Source organism: Passer domesticus, chromosome 2 (assembly GCF_036417665.1).
Source record: "Passer domesticus isolate bPasDom1 chromosome 2, bPasDom1.hap1, whole genome shotgun sequence".
Classification (NCBI taxonomy): domain Eukaryota; kingdom Metazoa; phylum Chordata; class Aves; order Passeriformes; family Passeridae; genus Passer; species Passer domesticus.
In genome coordinates, this window is record NC_087475.1 from 67280762 (window position 1) to 67304388 (window position 23627).

At 37.7% G+C, this 23627-nt stretch overlaps 1 protein-coding gene across 4 annotated transcripts in view; it reads left to right on the forward strand.

Annotated features, from left to right (window-relative positions):
• The window catches only part of DCLK1 (doublecortin like kinase 1), a 231016-nt gene that overhangs the window by 106581 nt on the left and 100808 nt on the right, over positions 1-23627 (forward strand). For 3 of the 4 annotated variants that reach the window (XM_064409005.1, XM_064409004.1, XM_064409008.1), the window contains exon 4: positions 8168-8267. In XM_064409005.1, the coding sequence (XP_064265075.1) occupies positions 8168-8267 (100 nt within the window). Of the gene's footprint in view, positions 1-8167; positions 8268-20581; positions 21438-23627 lie in introns of those variants that run through there. The other variant, XM_064409009.1, reaches the window with a different exon arrangement.

The window sequence follows — 23627 nt, forward strand, 5'->3', positions numbered from 1 at the left end:
CGTTCTCATGGCTTTTGTCCTGTCTGCCATGAAGCAGTTTTTGACAGGAGGAGTCTCAAGTGGCCATGTTGGGGGTTCCTGTAGAGAAACCTTTCATGAATCCGAGTGCTTCTCAGTATTGTCGTTACACATAAGCCCATGAGGTGTCTGTTGCTTTCCTCAACTTCTCTAACAAAGAAGCTTGTTTACTGAATTAGAGTCTAATAGGGAAATTATTTAGGTTTTACATAATGTTTTAAGCCAAAGTATAGTAGTTTCTGTGCATTAGAACTGCAAACTTTCTCCTCTCTTTATCTGATTTTCAAAGGATTAAGGTGAAAGCTTTTAAGAAGGGCTTGTCACAAAGTGAACTTGTTTCTCAACAGGAATGTGATGGGACATTTGAAAAACCTAATTTAAGTTTACTGGTTCTCTAGGTGTGCCATCATTTAGTCCAAACCAGAAAAGTATATTAGTGAGGTAAAACAGTATATTAAGATTAGTGTATAAAGCACAGTTTAGAAAGGTTTTCATGTCCTTATGAAATACTTTACTGACCAAGAAAGACATATTTTACTGAGCACATATTTTAACTGAAGAAAGTAGGTGATTTTTCTGTCAGGTTTTTTTTTTTTTTCCCAAGTCTGATAAAGATCATACAGGCTAAGCTGTGTATTTCACAGCATGGATGTCGATGAATAAACACTTTGTAGAAGTAGACTGATACCGCATCTTCAGCAGTCACAAAGGGAGAGAAACCTCTGTATTGATGGCAGAGGAAGCAAAATGAAGAGCAGTGGGTCCTGAGCCGGCACTGACCAACATGCAGCTGAGGGGACAATATGTGTGAGGCATGTGAAGCAGGGGCACAGGAATGCTGGCTTGCTTTCCCTCTGCTCCTGTCACCCAGCAGGAGAACAAGCTATTTCTGCTGCTTTTGAGGATGAAAATTCTTGTGATTTTAGCTATGATGGTGTGTTGTGTTCACCTGATTTGGGGGGAAACACACACAATAAGAGACATTAATCTGCAATGCGGCCACACGGGCCAATTGGCAAACAGCAGCTCCAGCCAGCTCGAACCCCTGCGGTAACATCTCTTCATTTACAGAAACCCCCATGGTACCATCCCCTCTTCATTTACAGAGGGCACTCTTGTAATGAGAATCTCATGATAAAATGCTCTTCTTCACTGAAAAGCTCTCACAGCTTGACGATGCAGTTGTCACCATGGAGATTTCACTCCAACAGCAAAGAATGAATTTGGTGCCGTTTAACTTTGGGAATGTGTAGCAGATACTTCCCAATGGCTTCAGCTGAGCCACCACCTAAGGAGAGAACTTGGATCAGAAGCTGAGAGAGGAAGTGCATATACACTGATGATAAATTAAATTTTTTGTAGGTGACTGGCTCTCCAGAAATGGCATGTGTGTAATGACAGATAAATGTGAAAGGGTATGAATAAAAGCCTCAGAGTCTGCGCCAAAAGGAAGAGAAATAGACTTGCCTTAACCTTGAAGGAAATATTCAAATGTGATGGTCTGTGAATTCCAGCTGAGGTATAATTCCTTTTCCTCAGAAAGAAGGGAGGGCCTGAGATTCCTTGAGGAAAGGGAAGAATAAACTGGACTTGCTATCAAATGCATTTAGAAAGAATAGGTATATTATCTTTCCCTACCGCAAAAGGCCATATCGATATGCTTGGATTTCTCATTTCACAGAAATTACCTAAAAAGCTGTATGGAATGATTAATTTCTGATTTTCCTGAAGCTGTGAAATCCTTGTGTGTGACAAACAGTTGATTGCTTTACTGGTCTATATTCTGAACGGAGCTCTACACAATAAGCAGTATGGTACAAAACTGAACAAAGCTAATATGAGATGCTGGGAGATAAATGGAGTAAATCAGGAGGTCTCTTCTGATACTGCATTTCTGCTAGACTAGGAACTGATTTTCCCCCTCTACTCTGCTCTCCTGAGACCTGCAAGGGAGTGCCACAAAAATTATCAGAGGGCTGGAGCACTTGTCATATGAAGAAAGACCAAGAGAGTGGGGGTTGTTGTGCGTGGAGAAGGGAAAGCTGTGGGCAACCCTTATAGCAGCCTTTGAGAACATAAGCGGGCCTGCAAGAAGTCTGGGGACAAACTTTGTGGCAGGGCCTGTTGCAATAGGACAAAAGGTTTTAAATGGTTTGAAATGTTTTTTAAACTAAAAGAGGGTAGGTTTAGATTAGCTATTAGGAAGAAATTCTTTACTGTGAGAGTGGTGAGGCACTGGAACAGGTTGCCCAGAGAAGTTGTGAATGCCCCATCACCTCTGGTGATGTTAAAGATCAGTGGCAGGGCTCTAAGCAACTTGGTCTAGTGGAGAATATCTCTACTCAGGGGGTTGGACTAGAGGAAATTCACAGTCCTTTGGAACCCAAACCGTTTTGTGGTTCTATTATTTATAAGCTCTCAGGAATATTCACAGCTGTCATGAGACTTGTTAGTGACTCCCAGGATAGATGTCAGTGAGACACACTCAGTATCTGAGATATTGCTTCATGAAGCAATAGATAAAGAGTGGGTAAGTACTGCAAAGGTACTGGTTAGTGGAAAATGTAGTTTGGTTAAGGAGAAAAATGAAGGGAAAATACTAGTAAAGATCCAAGTTGAATCTTAAGAGGGGCTTTTAATTTTTTTTTTAACTTGAAAAATCAGCCAGAAGCAAAATAAAAGAAGAAAAATAGTAGTAGAGAGGTATAGTGAGCTCCTTTGACATGAATAACTGAAGAGACCTACCTAAGAATTAAACATTGAGTCTGAGTGAGCCAAAAGTAGCTGGAAAATGAAAATGAGCTCTGTAATAAAACTCATAAAACTTGACACAAAATTAATGAGTCAGAGTCCTAAAATCATGAGTCATTTAAACACTGAGGTTTTTCCAAGGATGAAACATTTTTTAGTGTCTTTTTTCACTATCAGAGAAGTGGTGATCAAACTCAACATGAGATTGTTTAAGGTTCAAAAAGGCTACTTTAAAACAGATTTAAAACTTCCCATCTGGCTGATCATGGGGTGAAGGCTGGAAGGCAGTTGCCACTGACTCTCTGCCTGCCCCTCCTTTGGACTGTTCCTTCCTCTCTAGACTCAATTGCCCCTCTGTCACCCTCTGTGTGTGCTCCTGGCTGGCAGCCCCTGTTTCCTTCTTCCTTAATGCCTCATATTTTCCTTTTGCCATGCTTTACTTCTCTTTTGCTTTTCGTAAAGCCCTATACCCACTTATCACTTGAGTTTTCCTGAGAGCCTTCTGCATCTCTATTGCTTTAACCACCTCATTTCTTTGTCCTCACTTTTCTTTCCAGCTCTCCAGCAGCCACCATGCCTCAGGACATGCCAGCTTGAGGTTTTCTCATTACTCATCCAAAACAGCTTTCAGCTTTAAGTCAAATTAAGTCTCTGTTAGAAGAAGACAAACACACAGAATACTCCCTCCTTCTTTCCTGTCCAAGAACCCAGTAATATGGAAATTATTACAAAGAAGTGAGATAGTAATCATGGTGGTTGTAGTGTAATGTGCTGGTGCTATGAACTGTTCCTGAATGCAGTGGAAAATTTTGTTTTCTGAATGTTTTTTTTTTTTTTTTTTAAATATCAGTGTTTCAGCATTAACTTGATGTGTGGTCAACTTTAAAATAATAGAGAAGTGTTCAATTTTCTGTGACTGATATACACAAATAATTCAGTTCTGGGGTTTTTTTTGCGGATTTCTTTGAAAATGTGAATTTAAAAGGTTCCTGAACACAGACAGAATACGGCAGTTGTAAAAGAAGATTGTGTCTCTAACTTTCATTTCATGCTTTTACTGTAAGGATTGATCCAATCACTCTCTCCATCCTTCTCTCCGTCCTTGATTCCCTCCCTCTTCTTTCTCTTCCCTTTGCCTTTCCCTCTTTTTCCCCTGTGTTCTCCTTTCCCTTTCTCTCTCCCTCTGCACCTCCTCCAAACCACTCCTGGCTATCCTTTCTTTCTTTTGGTGAGGGAATATAACCAGGTATTGGCTCTATGAGCTGCTGTTCTTGGGCCTTGTGCACTCCACAATGTGAAGCACAATTTCTGATGTCTTTTGTGTGTATAAGAATGAGGGTCTCCATAAGAAGGAGACCATCTAGAAAGAGGTGAAATTTAATGTTTCAGGCCTGTCAAAGTCCCCATAGTAGTTAGGAAATTTCTCTTTGGTTCCAAATCCTCGTCTGTTTAAAGAAAAAGGGAAAAGTGAAGATAAATTTTCAAAATGCCTATAGTATGTAGTGTATATGGTGCAGAGCCAGTCCTGAGGTTGGGCTGGAAGAAAAGTTTGCTGCTCTTCCTCCCTGTTCTCCTTCTGGGACAGCTCCGTTGATGTTCTTTGTGCTTCTCTGGCAGCCTGGCCCATCCAGGTCCCCCCCGGTCCCTTCTGGGGACACAGCTGCTGTGCTGCTTTGACTAGAGAGTCAAAGCACAATAACAGCTACTGAGGTACAAATTATTTGGGAATCTTTCTAGGTATACACCTGTGTTTTCCACTGTAAATTGTTTACTAGGGAAATGGTGATTTGTGTGGAATCCAGGCTTCACTGTGTACATCTTACTATGGGGACTTTAGGCATGACCAAATCTTCTGCCTCCTCTGTTTTTGTGGTTGTGGCCAGGTCAACGAGTTTTATTTTTGTGGCTTGCATATAACCAAAGCCTGTGCTGGTGATCGATTTGTCTTTCTCACCACCCATCCAAGCACGTCCAGGCCTCTGCTAATGCTACTGTTATTTATTCATTCCCTTACAAAGTGTAAGAAAGACACCATTTATGTTAAATAACATCTCTTTACCAAAAAGATCTTTGTTAAAAAGAATCACAGAGTATTTAGTACCATGTGTAAGGCAGACAATATATTTTCATTTTCTTTTTGTTTAAGATGTGCATTTGACTGCTCCTGCATTGATTTTGTTTCCCACCCTGTGAGAAATAAAACCTTATTTGTGAAAAAGAAGATGGATTCTGTGCCTTGAAAACAACAGAAAAGTCCAAGGGAGGCTTTTGTAATTTGCTGGTTTAAAAACTTGACTAATTTTAAAGTGTATCACATGCAACAGAGCACACTGACCTCTAAAACACTTGTATGGTCCAGTTTAGGTGATAAAAGTTCTTGATCTTCTAAACTGTAACTTTTTAGGAGCCATCTTCTCCAAAAGTGAAAATGGGCAATAAAAAGCAGGTCCTGTTGCTTAGTTGATGACTGGGTGTGAATGGAAAGTGTTTGCAGATTTATCTCCAAAAAAGCCTGAAAGGGGATGCTGTGTATGTGTCAGATGCCTTTTAATTTAACTGCTGAGGAGTGTGAACTTGCAGAGAGGGTCAGGGATGCAGAGACAGAAGGGATGGAAAATGCAGACAGTGAAGGACAGCTCAGGGCTTCCAATAGCAGTATGAAAAGGTACTGGAAACCTTAAGAGAAGTTACTCTGGAAGAAGATGGATTTGAAAGGAAATTGTGATCTTGCTATAACCTAAGAGCTATAATTATAATTCCAAAATTATTAAAATTTCAGGAGGCAAGAAAAGCTGTTATTTTACATACAGAGTATGAAACTGAGGGCAAGGAGAAAAGAGGCAAGCATAAGAACACTTGAAATTTTAAGTGTAAAGTTTAATAAAACCCAAAGATATCTAAGCACAAATTTTTTTTGTGTGTGTTAATCTTATTTGCTTTCTTATTTGCATTTAAATTGCACTGATTGAACCTGCGATGCTTTAAAAATTGGCATAGTTGAGCCTGGTTAAGTGCTGCTACTTGAATTTTAATGTATTGTTTAGGCTTCAAAGAAACCCTCTTAACTGGGCAGAGCCAAGCATTTTCAGGTTTTATTAAATCCTTTTTTTTTGGTCTCAAATGTGAATTTAATTTGTGTTCATGTTTGTTGTCAAAATAGCTCAACTTTGTGCCTAGAGTTTCTTATTACTGGTTTGATTCTAATACTCTGCTTGGTATAAAGACAAATGAAAAAGTTATCACTCCCCAGAAGTGTGTCAAACTTGGGAAGCAAAAAGGAAATCACAGGATTTTTAATGTTATTCTGCAAATTAGTAGTTTTGTACATGCAGTGGGAGAGGTGGCAATTTCAGAGGAACTTGACTGAAGGGAAGAGATGTTTGAATTTTGGTGGGAGTATGGGGTGGGAAGATAGGCAGGATGTGTCTTGTGGACAAAAAAAAAAGATGGGAAGCAAATGAGTTTATTTAAACGTTGCTGGGGCTGATACACTAATAGAACATAAACAGAGTAGGAACATGGTATAAAGCTCTATCAAATATTTACGTTTTTGATGTGGTATTCAGGTAGTGTGTAGGGTTAAGATGAGAGTGGTCATAGAAATAGGGTTGTGATGGATCTGAATTTAAAAGTATATGCATTGCTTAAGAGAATAATTTAGGAAGAACCTTTGTTCTTATTTTGGTATTTATTTCATCGAGTTGTTGTTCTCTCTGTTTCCTCGGGTTTTTTAATTTGCTAATGTTCTTCCTTTAAAATTGTTTTAATTATGAGTTGTAGTCTACAAGCAAGTCACAACATCTACCTCTATTCTTCCTCTTTATGACATTTCTGCTATAGAGGCTCATAACTGTTGTGGATGTCAAAGCCTTCAGGCATGTTTCTGGGAATGATGGTGTGATTTTTATAACCCCTAGACTCCAGTTTACTTCAGACTGATAGCGGTGCTTCTTATACCAAAATCTGGCAAAATCTCATTAGATAATTCTTTCATTTGTGTTTTTGTAGACTTTAAATGCTTTTTCTGAGGGGACTGGTTTAGATGAGCTGGACTATTCTCAACTGTTTTGTCAGTTTTTAGATACTGTTGATGTGTTGCTTCGTTGACTGTAGATTTGAAACTCAATTTGTGAAATTAGCCTGTTCAAACATCAGTGCACTATTTAATTACAAAACTTCATATAAAAATATTTAAATCTACTCTTCTAGAATCTTCTTGTAAATGTGATGTGAGACAGACTTTATTATTTTTGTTTTAAAGATTGATAGACATCTAATTTGTTTTTAATATTTGTCAGACATATATCAGTCCAAAGTCAGTTTTTGCAAAAGTCACTGATTCTTTGTTCAATATGATTCTATATGATTGGAAAGATTGAATTGTTAAGCAGTGCCTTGTAAAATAACTAAAAGCTGTTGCAAGGAAATCATAGAATAGGATGATTTAGGTTGGAAGGGACTTAAAGCACACGTAGTTCCAACATCCCTGCCATGAGCAGGGACATTTCAAATAAATCAGGTTGCTCAGAGTTGCATCCAACTCTTGACTTAGAATGCTTCCAAGGATGGAGCATCTACCACCTCTCTGTGCAACCTGTTCCAATGTTTCACTATCTTTATTTTAAAAAATTTCTTCCTTATATCCTCCCTCTTTTAATTTAATACCATTACCCCTTGTCCTGTTGTAACAAGCCCTACTAAAAAGTGTTCTCACCTTTCTTCCAAGCCCCTTTTAGAAGCTAAAAGGCTGTAATAAAGTCTCTGAAACCTCCTGTAGGGACATAAAAGCACACCAATGTAATCCTGACTGTTAATATATGGGGTAGAAAGAACTTATCCTTTTACTCAGTACTAGAAGAATTATTCCCAGCTTATCTGACTTGACTGTTCAGCTTGGTGCCTTCAAGGAGAAGTTCACATTGACTGGCAGAGGGAGACTTTGTGGAGGAGGCTTAGTTCACCCATGTGAGTTTGATTCTCTGTCAGAGAGATTTTGATGAAATCACTGCATCTCATTCTGCATACAAAGCTGTAACTTTGTTTCATTGCAGCCAAACAATGGAGCTGTGAACTGAAATGCAAATTAATTACCCACTAAGTGCTGAATGGTACCTTGCGCACAAACAGAAGGCATTTACCTCATACCATTGATGCATCATGTAATAAATCTGACAGTTATGGCTTTTTGTCTTATCTTTCCCTGCAGTGGCCATAAAAGTGTTTCTCACTTGTAACAGATGGTCAGAGCACTGCTTTGAAATTTATCTGGGGATGAAGCCCTGTTGATTCCATTAAAAGTGAAGAATTTTCATGCAGATGGAGACAAAGAGGGATTTATTGTTACAATTCTGATGGTGAGGTATTTCATGCTATGCTTTCCTTTCCTTTCTGTTTGCAGGTGATGTGCCTTCAGGATTTTTTTGGCGATGATGACATTTTTATTGCATGTGGACCAGAAAAGTTCCGTTACCAGGATGATTTCTTGCTGGATGAAAGTGGTAAGATGTATTTTCTAAAAATGTTTCGAGTGAGAGTAAAGGGCAGATTTCTGTATCATGGTGATTAAACTCAAGTAGTATCACCTGGATTGATTTCAGAAATAGAACAAATATTTAATTCAAAATACTGAAAATAAGATAACTGAAAGCAACAATAAAGCTGTCTGCTTATTGCAGCACAAAACTTGATATCAGCCCAACTTTCACATGTTGTATGAAAAGTCGTGTTTGGTGGAATTCATTTTTTGGTAAGGCCTTTCATGTTGTGGTTTTGAATTTATTCTGTTTCTTTATCACAATTTCTCAGGCTTCCACTATCTACCATTGAGATTTAGTTAATGATTCACAAGTAATGTGATAAAGAAAAACAGATGCAATTCTGTATGGAAGGTAAATGTAATCAGCAAATGCAGACAAAGTCATCTGAGAAAATTCAATGAGTTCTCTGTTTTCCAGAGGCTGACTAATACAATAATGAAATCAGTGTATGTAATCCTCTAAGGAAACTACATGTTTTGTTTTCAGATACCTTTATTGTTACAAAGAATATTCCTGACTTGGGAATCACAGTTGTAAGGAAAAAGAAGGAAAAACTAACTATTTGCTTTTGCATTCAAACAAACAAAGCTGCCAACAACATTGAATTTATTTTTGTGCGGAACAAGACACAGCAAAAGTTTTATTGCTTCTACACTTTTTCCATCCATGGTATCTTTTTAATCCGTTGCTATCAAAATCTCTAATTTTTTTAAACTATCAAAGGTCTGAAAGAACACTTAGCTGAAGAATCAAATAAGATTTTGTTACAGTAGTAACCATTTCACACATTATATGTGTACTTGCTTAGTGTCACCATTTCATCATGGTTTTGATGTAATTATGCTTTCACATTTTGAGATGGTGTAATTCTATTTTTCTGATTAATCTGTGAAGCTGGAGGGCCTCTTGATTTCTTTAGATCCAGAAAAATGCTCCATTAGCCTGTGTAGGAGCAGAAAGCAGCAACTTGTGCAGACCTGACACTGTGAGTTGAAGGATGATTCTGAAAAAGGTGTCTTCTGGGCACAGGAATGACCTTTAGTGTCAGGCACAGACAGAAGCAAGAACACATTTTGCATTCCTCTAGAGGACCTTATAATATGGAAATAAAAATTAAAACAGAACACCAGATCTCCACTTTGCACTAATGAAATTGCTGTAGTTGACTCTTAGGCAAAATGTACCAATGGTGGAAAAGTAGCTTTAGCCATTTTTAGAATGGGAATTAGAAAGGTGAAGGGACATTTGACCAGCAGAGGAATTTCCCAGGTGGCTTTGTGCCAAGGACAATGGGAATGCTTGTCCTTGCCTCTAAGGAGAGGACACCTGGATAGCTGTTTGTGTAGCATGGATTCACTTATTTCTCTCATCTGAAGGATGACACTGGTGGCTGCCCAGTGTCTCCTCACAGTGAACCCTGTGGCAGTTTTTCCAGCAAAGATGCAAGAAATGCTGAAAACAGATTTGCTTAAATCCCTTTTGGAATTACATAGCTGGTTTTTGGAGGTCTAGTGCCAAAGTACAGACATAGCCTGAATCTGCTTAGTCTTTGACATATCAACGTTTCTTTGAGTAAGCAGTATCCTTGTCTGAAACTTTGGTGCTTAAAACCATTTTTTACTGATCTTAAAAAAAGATAAATCCTTAAAATCTGTGCTGAAAATGCAACCTTAGCTACTACTTGTAGTGTTTGCTTTTCTATCAGGTAATGATGCAGTGAACACTCACTTATTTTCCCTGTAGAAATGAAGAAAGGGGAGAAAATCAGATTTCAGACTATTTCTCTAATCCCTTTGAGAACTGTACATCAAGTTTGCTATCTTTTTCAGGAGGTTTGATATCAGAGAACTTATTTAGGTTGCTTGCCGATAATAGATGATGTACCAACTGATATGCATCTGGTCAGCCTTCTCTAAGCAGTAGCAATAGTTGGAGAGAATATTTTTTTAAAAATGGAACTTTTAACTTGTTTTGCTTGGCAAATGAAGTTTGTGTGATCACAGTGTGTCTGTGCATTTCTCATAGTTAATCTAAGAACATTACAAGTATTAGGAAGTGCTGTCTAGCTGTGCAGGGCTGGTAAAGCCTGTCTCTGCTACCCTGAAAAGCATTTTGAAACAACACTCTGCTGGCTTGTCACTACATCCCTCCAGTATCCTCCAGGTTCAGCCAGATGATGAGAATAACAGTGAAGGTGTTGCAGCAGGAGGAGTAAAGAAACAAAATTTGAAGACAGGAAAGAAAAGTTGAGAGAAGAAATTTATAAATAATCAGGGTTCTGGGGTTTTGGGAATTACTTCTCAGGGAGGAAGAGAAATGCCATTGTTTTGTGGTCTGGGTTTAGAACTCCTGATACCAGAGGCAAGCAGGTGAGCAGAAGGCAAACTTGGAAGTTGGGGAGCCAATCACCTGTAGTGGGATGCATTTTGCTAACACGAGGTAGCTGCGTGTAGGTAGTTGGCTGGGATTAAGCCATTCCCAGTAGATATCTATTCCAGTTTAAAAAAAAAAAACCAAAACAACAAAAAAAAAAAAAAAAAACAAAACAAAACAAAAAAAAAAACAAAAACAAAAAAAACCCAAAAAAAACCCAACGTACACTTACTGACAAAGTAGATGGTAGATAGTTGGTTGACTCATTTGAAAGCGGATGTTTTGAAAGGTTCATATGAATTATGCTCCAGAAATGCCTGGTTTGCTTCTCTAAAGGCATCTATATGCCTGCTGTTCTTGTCCATGCTTTATGTTTTTAAAGTTGCTTAAAAAGCTTTTAGGATAAGATTAATTCCATTCTGTCAGAAAGGAAAAGTCTGAAATCTCATCAGTTTGCTTTATTTCAAGTCATCTTTTTTTCTCTTGCTCCCATGGCCTTCTCTTGCCTTTGGATAGCACATGCTAAAAGCCATAGAACCAGAAAATTAGAAAAACCAGTCTAGAAGTCAGTTAATCAATCTCCCCATCTAAGTGTGGGATTAACATTCCACATTTAATTTCTGGCATACTTGGCTAACAAGCCCTTCTGAAGCCTGTGATGAAGAAGAATCTGTGTGCTCCCAAGACATTCTGTGCCAGTGGTAAACTCTTCTTACTGTTTTTCAGCTGTCTTCCCCAGATTCCCTTGCTATAAATGAAACCCATTACTATATTTCTTATCTCTTTGACCATGGGAAACAGATGATTTCTTTTTCTTTGAAAAAATTTGTAGGCTCATCGATTTTCTTTTCTTTAGGCTGAGCAATTAGGTCAGCTTTGCTTTGACTTCAGGCTCAAACCTGCCTTTGAATGAGGGTCTGTTCTTTCTTTATATCATCTCCCTTCCCTGTTTTATGTCTTTCAGGAAGAGGCATTGCATATCCCCTTGGCAATCAGCTAAGAAAAGTCAGTTAATTAGGGATCCATCAAAGAGGAAAAAATACCCGAGTCCTTACTATACATTGCAGTTTCTTCCCTGCCTGGATGTACAGATGGTTTTCATGCTAAGCACACTTTTTATTGCATGAAATGCAGAAACAATAGGTACCATCCCCATCATAATTTGTAGCAGTCATCTCCATGATCAACAGATATGATAGACACACACACTTTCATCATGAGAGCTGCTGATAGGACATGAGGATGTATGTGGGTGACAATAGAATTAAGAAGTAAAATACTCCTTGTTTGTCAAGTGTCAGTGTTGATGGTATCTTCGTAAAAAAGTTTTTATGGGATATGCAAGCACAAAAGCATTACATGAATGAAGCACACATTACAGCAGCTTGTAAGAAGGAAAAAAATTCCCCAGTGTAGACTATGGCAGTGACTGCTTCAGGCATTGTTAGCTTGCAGTTTTGGAAAGTCTCCCAGAAATCCCAAGTTTTCTTTAACTGGTAGTTGTTCAGTTTTCAAAAAAGAGGTCAGGGGATGCCTTTCCATAGCCTTTAGCTGTGTGTTGGCAAAGATTAAGGTTTAAGGGCCACTCTCACAAAAATATTTAAAATCAGCTATTATTTAGGCACTTAAATAGGATTTTGCAATTTGAGTAACCCATGAGATTTGCCCTTATTCAGAACATCTCCTTTGCTTATACAGATATTTCTTTCTCAGCATTGTAAAATAAGAGAGCTTTGAGGCTGGCAGTATCAGACTTAATTTTTTTTAAATTAAATTATTTTTATGTTCTGTTAATGTTTTCTGAGTGCTTTGGAACCTTGAGGGTTGCACAAAGAGGGTATGGCAGACTTCATCACGTACTGAGGTGAATCATGTACAAAAGCTGCAATCTCAGCTGGCCAAAGCCATTGTCTCTGCCTCCAAGCAGAGTGTAACCAATGCAGAATGTCTGGATGTGAAAAGAAGTGCAGATTGCTTGTCAAAAGCACATATTACTGTTACGGAAACAATGAGGAGAACGATTCTGTTTTAGGGGAAAATTAAGATTGGAACTTTGAAACCTAATTTCACTTTGACTTTGCTGGCCTGAGTTAGTCCCCAGCTCAGCATCTTTGGGCCAGCAGTGTTACTGCTTCATCTTGCCAGCAGCAGACAACTTGCCAGGAAAATCTGAGTCCTGTGGTGTCCGCACACACGCGCGTGTGTGCATGGAGGCGTGCGCACGCATCTGATCCGGGAACTGCGCTTAAGGTCAGGGGTATCATGTTTATCCCTGTTAATAGCTGTCTATTTGCAGAATGTTTCTGCAACCTTCATTAATCTGTCCTTCCTAGAAGCGGCAGGAAGGGGAAATCAGTTATAGACCTCATCTACCCTGATTTATAGGACAGAGACTGATGTGTTAAGCAGCTTTTGGCTGGATTAGGAGTGGAGAGCATGCTGGCTGACTTACTCTGCCCTCATCAAAAACTCGTGCTTTGGCAATTGGAAAGTGATGGTGGGTTCTGGGGACTTTGAGATACAACTTTGCTTTCAACAGAGGCATAAATATAAAGTGTTCCACTACAGTGTGATATTTTCAAATGTCAACAACTGCTGGCCTTGGAAACAGACATTCTGTGTACAAGGAAGAAACAAACTAAGGCAGGAGAGGCCAGACTCTGGCTGGATCTACCACTTAGACTAATGGTTCAGAAAACAAGAAGGAAAGAAGTTGTTTTTCCAATAGCTTTGCATCCAATGCCTCCTTTATCTACCTACTACAGACTTCCATTTTCATCGGCACCCTCTCTCAGTCCTGTAGGCAGTTGCACAGTACCCTCAGCTCCCTCCCATTTGGCACATCAGTACTTGTCCTCATTCCCTTCCTCACAATAAGTACATTAACAGAGTTTCTCTCTTATCCAATAGAGGGACATTTTGCAACTTTCCCCAAAACTCTAACCCCTCACTGAGACCACCTGTGTCCAGCTGTGCTGGAAGTACCTCCCTCCCTAGACCTGTGCATCCAGCTTGGCCTCGGCTGCCTGGAAGCACTTGGCTGTATGGCAGTGTGTGAGTGACTCACTTGTTTCTGTTGTGTTAAACTCTTCAAAGGAGGATGCTGATCTTCAGTGAAATCCTCAGAACAGGCTGTTAGCGTGATCGTCAGGTGGCTGTTAATATAATATCATGTGGCGTTCATTAAATAAAATCTGTAGTAGCACTTCAGTCAAATGAGCTGCTCACATGAAAAATGCGCTCACAGAACTTCAGGTTTATTCTGTGCAGCATTTAGCTTTTAATATATGCCTTTTTATTGGTATATTCTTGATTACAAAAGCCCACTTCTTCATCTGTTGTCTGCAAATTTGCTTTCAATATTCTCCACTGTGTCTCACAGGTGTACTAACTTGAGTCATTGCTTCTCTCCTTTCTGCCTAAGCATCTCTAACAGAGAAAGCTTGGCCACCTAAATCATAAAATCTTTGCTTCCCCCCACCCCCCCAGCTGGCAGATTTATAGACATGAATTAGGGATGTTAGAGCTTTCAAGAAGATGACATATGTGCTTTCCAGTCAAGATTTACACTGAAATGCATGTCCCTTTCCCCAACTCCTCACCATGCATGTGTATTTGCATAGTTATCACTTTTCATTTCATGTTGCAGTGAAGAAGCTGCTGGTATTCATAGCCAGGAAAAAATGTGGTCACTTACAGCTTACAAAACAGCCATTAAAACTGGCCAAACAGTAAAACTGCAGTTAATGCTAATTCATTATGCTCATTGAACCAAATGTTCTTCAATATGTTTTCTGCAGTATTTGCTTCCCCAGATGTCTGTTAAAAATAGCATGAATGAAATGCTATCCAATAAACTAGAACTGGTGGAAATTCCCATTTCATTTGCATAATGAGGTTTGAGTGTGCATATTCCTTCAACCTTTTTCAACAGTAAAGCTGATTTTGGATATAAAAGTTCTAAAAATTTTGTGCCCAAAAATATCAAGGATTTTGTCAATAATGTTTATATAGTAATAAATTGTATTTATGTTAGGAATTTATAAAACTTCTTATTTAAAACTTATTTCTTAAAAAAAGCTTATTAAAAAAAAGAGAAATTGTTATGAAGCATCATCAATACCATTATATAACGTAGAAGGGAATTTAATTATAACTGCTAGTGTTATTAAATAGTAAATAAGAGAGTAGAGTGAATATTTATTGGTTTTCTATAGCTTGATATTTTTGCTCTTTCATTTTGATTCTTTCTCATAAATTCTTGAATATTTAGATTAATCAAGTGGTCCAGGAGAACATTTTTCTTACAGAAATATGTTGAGCTATTTTCCCAAACTGTGAACATCTCAGTTGTATATCCAAATGCAGAAAGTGCAATTCCAATGTTTATGACCACTTTTCTAAACAAATTTTCAGTTCTGGGGAATAAACACAGAAATTTGATGCACACAACAGGCTAGATCTTGGGACTCAGGCTCTTACTTTGACTGTCTGTTATCTATTCTTTTGCCATGGAAGTTGCTTATTTTGCAGCCTTTGATGATATTCCAGCGTGTATAATATTCCATTCAAGATCACAAGTTTAGTTTGGAGCTTGTGTGTTCAGTCTGATCCTCAGAAGATGGTAGCTTCCAAAATAGAAAATTACTTTCAGTTCTTTTTAGGAGAGATTCTTCATTTTACTTTTCCAGTTCTGGTACTGATGGAAGTAGAAGATAGTAGCTGTATATTATAACCTTCTCCACCAAGTTTGTTGAGTAGACTGGTGAAGAGCATAGAGAAGTTTCGCATCGGAGATGTTTAGAAATTACCTTTTCCATATGTTTATCTTTGTGCTTTTCTTGTCTTGTAATTAGTCGGGTAAAATGGAACATACAGTGTTGGTAATCTTGGTGAGTACATTTGTACTTTTCACAGTTTGCAGATACTTTAAAATGCTGGAAACTCTTAGAATCTGATCAGTTTCTGAAACAGTGTTCTGTGGCAGGAGATCCTTTGGTGAGTAACATAGTCCCATTGCAAGTTTGTATGACACAGCTTTGAGATGAATAGTTCTTGTGTCATCAGTGCTTCATCATTCAGTCTGAGAACCTGAACAATATATGCAACTGCTAAAGCGTATTAGGATTTGCCCTGGAGACCTGCCTGTTTGTTGGGTGGCATGGTTGTACCAGAGACTTTGTATGGAGATTAGACTCACCAGCAGTAAAACTGGCCTGACTTGCTAAATTGATGACTGTAATTTTCTACTTTTCATTATAGATACAGGCCTTATACCTGGAGTTTTGTCATGTCTTGAGTAAGAACGTGCACATTTTTTTTTAATGCCAGAGCTGTCCAGGTACTTTTATACTGGGAAAATACATTGAAAAGAGCATGATTATTCAAAATCCAGAATTATTTAGCTTTTACAAAATGAAAAAGTTCTGAAGGCATATGAGGAAAATGTCTTCATCCTTAATACTCATTAAAAGCCTTCTTTTAAAGTCTTATCAAACATGAACTTTAGCACAGCTGCTGTGAGAGACAATCAAACACAACCTGCAAATATTTCAAAGTGATGAAAGTGGAGCAAACCAGTGATAGATATTAATATTTATGTAGTCATGCATATTCATTGAGATGGTGTATATACAGACACAAATATATCAGGTATAAAGGCCAGGAGAAGACTTCTGAATAATGGCTGTGTTGGTCTTTGCTTCAACGCTGGTGGCTCACAATGTGTGCTGCAAGAGTGGCTTGGTGCTGTTATTTACAAAATGCAACCTACAGAGATTTCCCATGGAAAACCTTAAAAGTCTTACCTGACTGCTCAGGTTGCTTCTGTGAGCACTCACCCTTGAAGAAACTTTTTTCTGAGCACAGATCTCTGCAGGAGAACTGGATGCTAATAATATGCATGAAGCAATATAAGGCTGAGTAAGCTTTAGGAAGTCTCATGTTGCCATGGAATTGAACACCCGTAGGTGGTAGGTCATGGAGTTCTGATTTGGCTTCTTTTATTCTTCAGTCAGAGCTTTTTAAAATTTTGTTCTAGAGGAATTGTAACCCTGGTTTTGTTTTGTTTTGTTTTTTTTTCTTTTGAAAGAAAATCTTCTAGGGGCCTAAAATTTATTAAAGCAAGAAGAGGGCTAACATGAAATTTCCTTCTTTCAAATGAAGGATCTCATCCAAGCAAAGTTTGTAGAAGATTGCTAATTATTCCTAATGGAATGGAGAATAGTTAAAAGACAAAGAAATTTAAGTTGCTTAGTCTTTTCTATTACTCTGGAAGAGAAGAGAAAAATTTTTTCCTCAGCTACTTAGAACTGTTAAGATTGTCTAGCAAAAAAAGAAGACAGCTTACAGAGTAAGGCAGTTTCTGATGAGGACACTGTGTTCAGGAAGATAAAAATCCTGGAAGAGAACAAATTTGATGATGCTTTATACAAATGATTTCTGTCTTAAACGTACATTCTCTTTCTGTTTTGCAAGCACATATTGATGTCTGCAGAATAAGTGGCTTCAGAAAATGGAATAGATTTATTTTTGCACAGCAGCTGCTGTATACTGCAGGGCTGTAAGATAGATGATATTCTTTTCTGCTTAAAAGTATGAATTGGGAAACTGGGGGAAATATATAACAGGGAGCCTAACTTTTGGATCAAGTAACTGCTTGAAATAGACTTTGAAAGTGGAGTTTTCAAATTAATACTTAAGCATATAATAATAAGGACAAACCTGCATAAATAAAACAGGATACTTTTTGAAAATCACTTTGGGGAAGACCTCTCTCCTGAGATTCTGGTGGGAGTCTTCTGGGATCATAGCTCAGACTACATGCAGACAGCTGTGATAGTTCTTAGCAGCAGGAGAAATTCTAGTGTATCATGAGGTACATTAGACTTCCTAGATGCATATTACAGACAAAATTCTACTAGTGCTAACTGGGAACATTTATCTATCTAGATTTAGTGCTGTTAATAATAATTATTAAAAAAGCTGTCTTAGGAAGAGCATTAGATGTTGTAATCATATGCTGATTTTATTTATGCTGACCAGAAAATTAAACCAGTCTAATATTAAAGGTTTTATTACATTAAGTAGGAGAAATTTGAAAATTCAAAAGAATTAGTCAGTACAGTTCATTAGCCTTAAGAGTCTGGGGACTTGAATGTTGGAGGAGGTTTGGAATTTCAACCAAAAAGCAAGCCAAAAGCTGTCTTTGATTTGCATCTGTCCAATACATTGGTAAGGGTCCAAAGTTCAACTGACAGAAATGGAAAGCCTAAAAGGAATTGCGTAGTAAAGATGTCGATACCAAACATGGAAATAGTTGTATAGTCACATTTGCAAAAATTATGCTGATTTTGAATAAAGGTTTTAGCCAGATGTGGAGATTTAAAAAACCACAAAAACATAACAAACCATCACAATCTGAGGTCATGATGCAGTTTAGTAATGACAGATCTACTATCTTAATTTTTTGGCTTCTATATTCAGCAAAAAATAAAACTCATCATGGGAGAAAAGACCCCTTTCTAATCAGAATCCTTGGAGAAATGCAAATGGCTGTCCCAAAAAAGAATGCAGAAGTTGAGTCAGTTGCAAAGTGTTTCATGTAAAAGTGAGATCTGTCACTATTCAGGAAAAAATGAGTTTGTATAAGTTATAAAGACAATAGCAGCATTTAGTGCTCTGCACCTTCTTGTGAAGCAAAACCCCTGATATTAAAAACTTGTCTGTCTTTTTTTGTTGATCTGACTGTCCATATTGAATAAAAATAGAATAGTCTCTGGGTTTTCAGAGAGGACATCAACCTATGAATAAATTCATGTGTAAACTTCAAAACACTCCTCTGACCAATCTCTGAAGTACGCTGTGGTACACAGAATGAAGAATGGTTTCACGGGCTATTTCTGACCCAACATGCATTTTCGATCTACAATTATTTAAACTTTCTCAGAAGAAAAAAAACCCTGTCACTGGGACTTAACACACCTCAGTAAGTGTTGTGGTGTTAGCAGATGTTCTTAGTAAAGCCACATTTTCCAGATATCCCACTGTTAGCCTATTGCCAGGATGACTCAGCCTGTTTACTTTAGTTTTATCTAAATAATTATAGTAAAATGTAATTGCCTGAACCAGATAGCATTCAAGGAGAACCCATTAATATTAGAGGCAAAAGCTGCCTTGGGATTTTTAAATTAGAGACAGTTCTGGAGTTCTTGACATTTTTTAACTTGGGAGACTTAATTTCTGGGTTTTCTGTTGACAGGTAAAGCAATGTTGCGGTAAGTCTGCTTGGTACTGTTGTGGAGGTTGAAGAAGCAAAAACATGGGTGGTCTGAAAAAATTGTGTGTGCCTGTAGATGGCAGGTGGGTTTTGTTGCCCACCTTGCAGCACAGCTCACGCTGTGAGGCATGAGAGTCCAGGTGTGAATATTGGTTTAACAATATCAGTAAATCAAAGTGCTTTGCTTTAGTAAGAGTGCTGTCTTTAATTGTTTGGTGCATGGGGATTCATCTGTAAAAAGTAACTGTTGAGAAGATCCATACTGTAGTAAGTTTGAATCTCTTGTTTGGCCTTTTTTCCTGTATCCATTTGTAGATTCCTTAGGCTCTTATTGGTTTGATATTTCTCTGATGTTGCAGCTCAATATTTTTTTTTCTTATGTGTGTGAAAATGTTATAAAAACATTCAAACTGGCTAATATTTGACGTTGTAAACATTTTTTTTGAGGGCCTCCCAAGTATTGTCATTTTAAAAAGCCATTACAATACCAGGTGGTTTAATTTCTTCAGACAACATCTTTTTATGATTTTTTCTTTAAAATTTTCTGCCTGCTAACTTTTATTAATGCTAGATTTGAGATGCTGACTAGAAAATAATCAGTCTGTAATATTTTCAATTCCTTGAGGTATGTTAAAAACTTTATGTGCTGCATGAGAGCCAGTGTGTGCTTCTTTAACTTTCTTTAAAACCAGACCTACTGCAGCAGACACTTACGTAACAGCTTGTGTTTAAATGGAACAAAAATACAGCTTTTATAACTCCTTCTCTACTTTTTAAATCAATTTTTTAAGAGTTCCATCTCCTTTTCCTACCCCTTACAAGCAATCTACACCTACTTATGTGTTCCTTCCAACCCAAACTGAATTCATACCAGTTGCACACGTTAGAATTTGGAATAATTGCATTCTTTGGGGAAGTGTGTGATTGGTGGTTGGTGAATTGGTCTAGATTTGGATACAGCTTTTTATAGAGAAGTCAGAGGCATGGTGTTAAAAGAGCCTACAGCCACCTCCACAACACCCACACCTTCTCCACTGCCCTGGGATTTAACACTCTCTTTTACATGGATGGGTGGCCGGATGGGTGATATTTGATAAAGGACAAGATGAGAGGAAAACATGCAGGAAATACAAAGTAAACATTACACTAGTTTCCTAATAAGTACTGTAGGTGCACAGCAAGGTAGCACAGAAAAGCCAACATTTTCGACAGGATTTCAAAATACCTGATATTCTTGTCATGGACAAATGTGTAATTATAGCGTAAAGCCCTACACATGGACAGAGCTATATGAGGTACCAGAACCAATGACTTTCGAGTAGACGAAAATAATCTGATTCTTGCTGGCACTGATCCACATTTTCCACCTCCAAAACAAGTGTCCTGATATTTTGTGTGCAGGAATGCAAGATGCATGAAATTAAAGAGGTAGGAAGCAAGAAGTTACTTGTGTGTCTGCGGTCTAGTAAGTAAGGACATGCATCAGGGAGAAAAAGCACTTCCATTCAGCTCTTGGCTTCCTAGGATAGTTGGCAGTGTCTGTATCCACCATCCTTTACAAGTAAAAATACACAGGCATTAAACATTAACTATCCTCTGATTAAGTGTGTGTTCTAATTGCCAGGTAATGGAATGAAGCACTTAGTGGGTGTTCTTGTTGCTCATGTTCCCCATTGACTGGCATGGCCATATCACGTGTCACTTTGTCACCTTGGTGGACCACAGTCTTGGGAATCTGCTTTGCATCCATGAAACCACTTTGAGAGTGAAGGAACCTTAAACCTTGAAAATGACAGTCCAGAGGAAGGAAACTTCACCCTTTCTTCAGTTGCATCCATAAACCAAAATTTTATAGATATAGCTCCTTAACCACACCAGTACTTGTAGTTTTGTGTTTAGAAGTACCTTCATTCTTATTGTCAGTGAACTTAAACATTTCACATACATTAAGCAAATAGTGATCTTCAGTTAGTAAAGTGCCTGGGTTTTTTATTGGGAGCATGTGAGTGAAAACAGAATTTATGATTACTTTTAAAAGTGATTAAACAATATCCTTCATGCTGTGTGAAATAAATATTTTTCTCTTAGATTCCTACATTTTTTCTGGAGTTTTATGATCTATCCATATATTTCTCATTTCTCTGTGAGTCAAACAGTTTTGTTATCAGTGCTTTGTGAACCTATAGCAAATTGAAAGTAATTTTTATTGGAAAAAAAATAGAATAAAAGTATAGAAAAATATAACTTGTAAATTACTTAAGAATGACCATGTTTCACATCTTGTGCAACAAGAATGTTACTATAGCAGTTATTTAACTGTTCTCAAACTCACTGGGTCACTAGCATTGCAAAGAATGAATTCCTTACAAGCTGGTATTTTATGGATAGTCCAACAAAGTGTCGTGTAGGTTATGTGAAGAAACTTGTGCCCAAGCACTGAAAAAAAAAAAAAAAAATAAAGAGTCCAAACCCAGTACAAAGAGTGTGCTGTTATTCCCCTTCTGGCTTGTGTCATTTAAATATATACTTTACTGTTTATCTCCCCATTTATGCCTAGAGTTTTCAAAATCTTGATCAGGTTGAAAAATGCAGTGTGCATTTAAATTTTCAGAACTTTTTGGGCACTGACGTAGCATGTGGCCTTGTTAGAAAACATAAAATTCTTATTGTGTTGTTCTTGTGTCTGGTAACTGGTCTGAAGAGTGAAGTAGCTTTGGAAGGAGCCAAGCCTTTGTCAGTTGATGTCAGAGTTGAGAGTTTCATAAAGAGATTCATGAAGTGATATCTCAGCAGACTCCTTATAGGGGAACCATGGTTATTCATGAGCTCTGGTGCTGAAAGTTTTATCAAGTACTTTGTGTCTGGGCTCCAGGAATGTGCTAAAAGGTTTTCAGTCATCAAGTGACCCCAGGATTTGCAGAGAACATGGTTTTTTGTCATCTCAATCCTTTTCCTGGCTCCCCTCTTAAGCATAGCCTTCCCAGCCCTAAGGTTTGGTTCTAGCTGAGGTCAAAGGGGTTAACTCCCATTGCAGAAGTGCTGATGAAGTTATCTAGATAAAATAAGAAATTCCTTGCTAGTGTGTATTTCTGTGTTGCATTAGAAGTAAACCTAATGGATAGATTTTTTTTTTGTTTGAGATTGTGCATTTCTTGGATTTTTTGTCGTGTTGAACGCTAATACAACTTGCATTGCATTGTGCATCCTCAGTGAGATAGGATGTTGAGTATTTCCTCTTGTTACTTTTATGATGTCATTATTTCTGACTCTGAATTTGATACAAGTGTTTATTAGGTATTTGGAACTTGCTGCAGGTGAATGATGTTTACTGATGTAGATGCAATTGTGTACATCAGGAATTACTTGTAGTACAGAGGTACAATTGGCTTTCTTGGAATGGTTTAAAAGTAACTGGAGTTCATGGTTACAGTGCAAAATAGGAATCTTTGTAAGATCAAGTGGGATCTTCATAAATACTTTTTATGGCTCTTTTTTTTGAAGATAAGGGCAAATGCTTTTCTAGCCTGAGACTGTACCAGGCTAATTCTCTCAAGATCTAATACACAAAATCATAGGATCTGAAAGACTATAGAGGAACTTGCAATTATTGTTTTTGTTGCAGTCCCTTTCATACCATTCCTTAAGAATGAATCCTGAGTTCCTTCATAATGATGGAAATAGGTCTTGTTGCAACAGGAAACCTGAATAAAAAAGTTCAGTGATTGTTATCAAGAAAAGAGGGGCATATATATTGTCAGTAATGGAAACTCTTCAGGGAATGTTTATCAGCAACTCTGTTACTTTTTCCAATGATACTGCTGTGGATGGATATAAGTGAGCTTTCCTTTTTAAGGTAAGTAGTCTCCATTAAACTACTGAAATGTTGCTGTTGTTGTCCCAGGATATTGACATACCTGTGGGGTGTTTTTGCTTTATCATTGGAAATTATAAGGAGGGCACACCTTCTCCAGACTCTCAAATGAATGACAACATACCAGTTTTCTGTGATGTATGGCAATATCTGTATCTGTGTTTTCATGTTAGCTCTTCATATACTCTTTATGTATTTGAATGGAGCAATAAATATAACTTGGTGATGAAGTCTTTCAAGAAATAATAAAATAGAATAGTTCAGTAGGAAGACTGTGAACTTTCCTGCTTTCCAAAGAGACCAAGCTTCTGAAAAATGCTTTCTGCTTATATGGTAATTTTGAGGGAAAAAAGTCACCTTTAGATATAATTTGAGAAAGAATGTCCATTATTAATTTGATCATGGTAATATGTTGGCTATGGCAGAGATTTTAGATGAGCAGTTTCTCTCCTCAACAGATAACAGAGAAAAATTCTTAGCATAATTACCTAATAAGCACATAATGGATGCTTTCTGAATGAGATTAGAACATAATTCTCCTTTAAATTGGCCTAGAAGTCTCTTAAGAGAAACGACCTTTCATCTGAATAGTTCCTTATGTTACCTGTTCTTCCACAAGCATTCCTAACTTTGGTGACCAAATTTCACCACGTTTTCCAGAACTTTTCCTGTTGTCCCACAGACATACAAAATAGACTTCTTGGACTCACCCATAAGACTTAGGTCTCATATCTTTCTTCATAGATAATACTTAAGTTCCTTCTGGTAATCATAATGGTGCAGTTAGGTAGATGAGCAA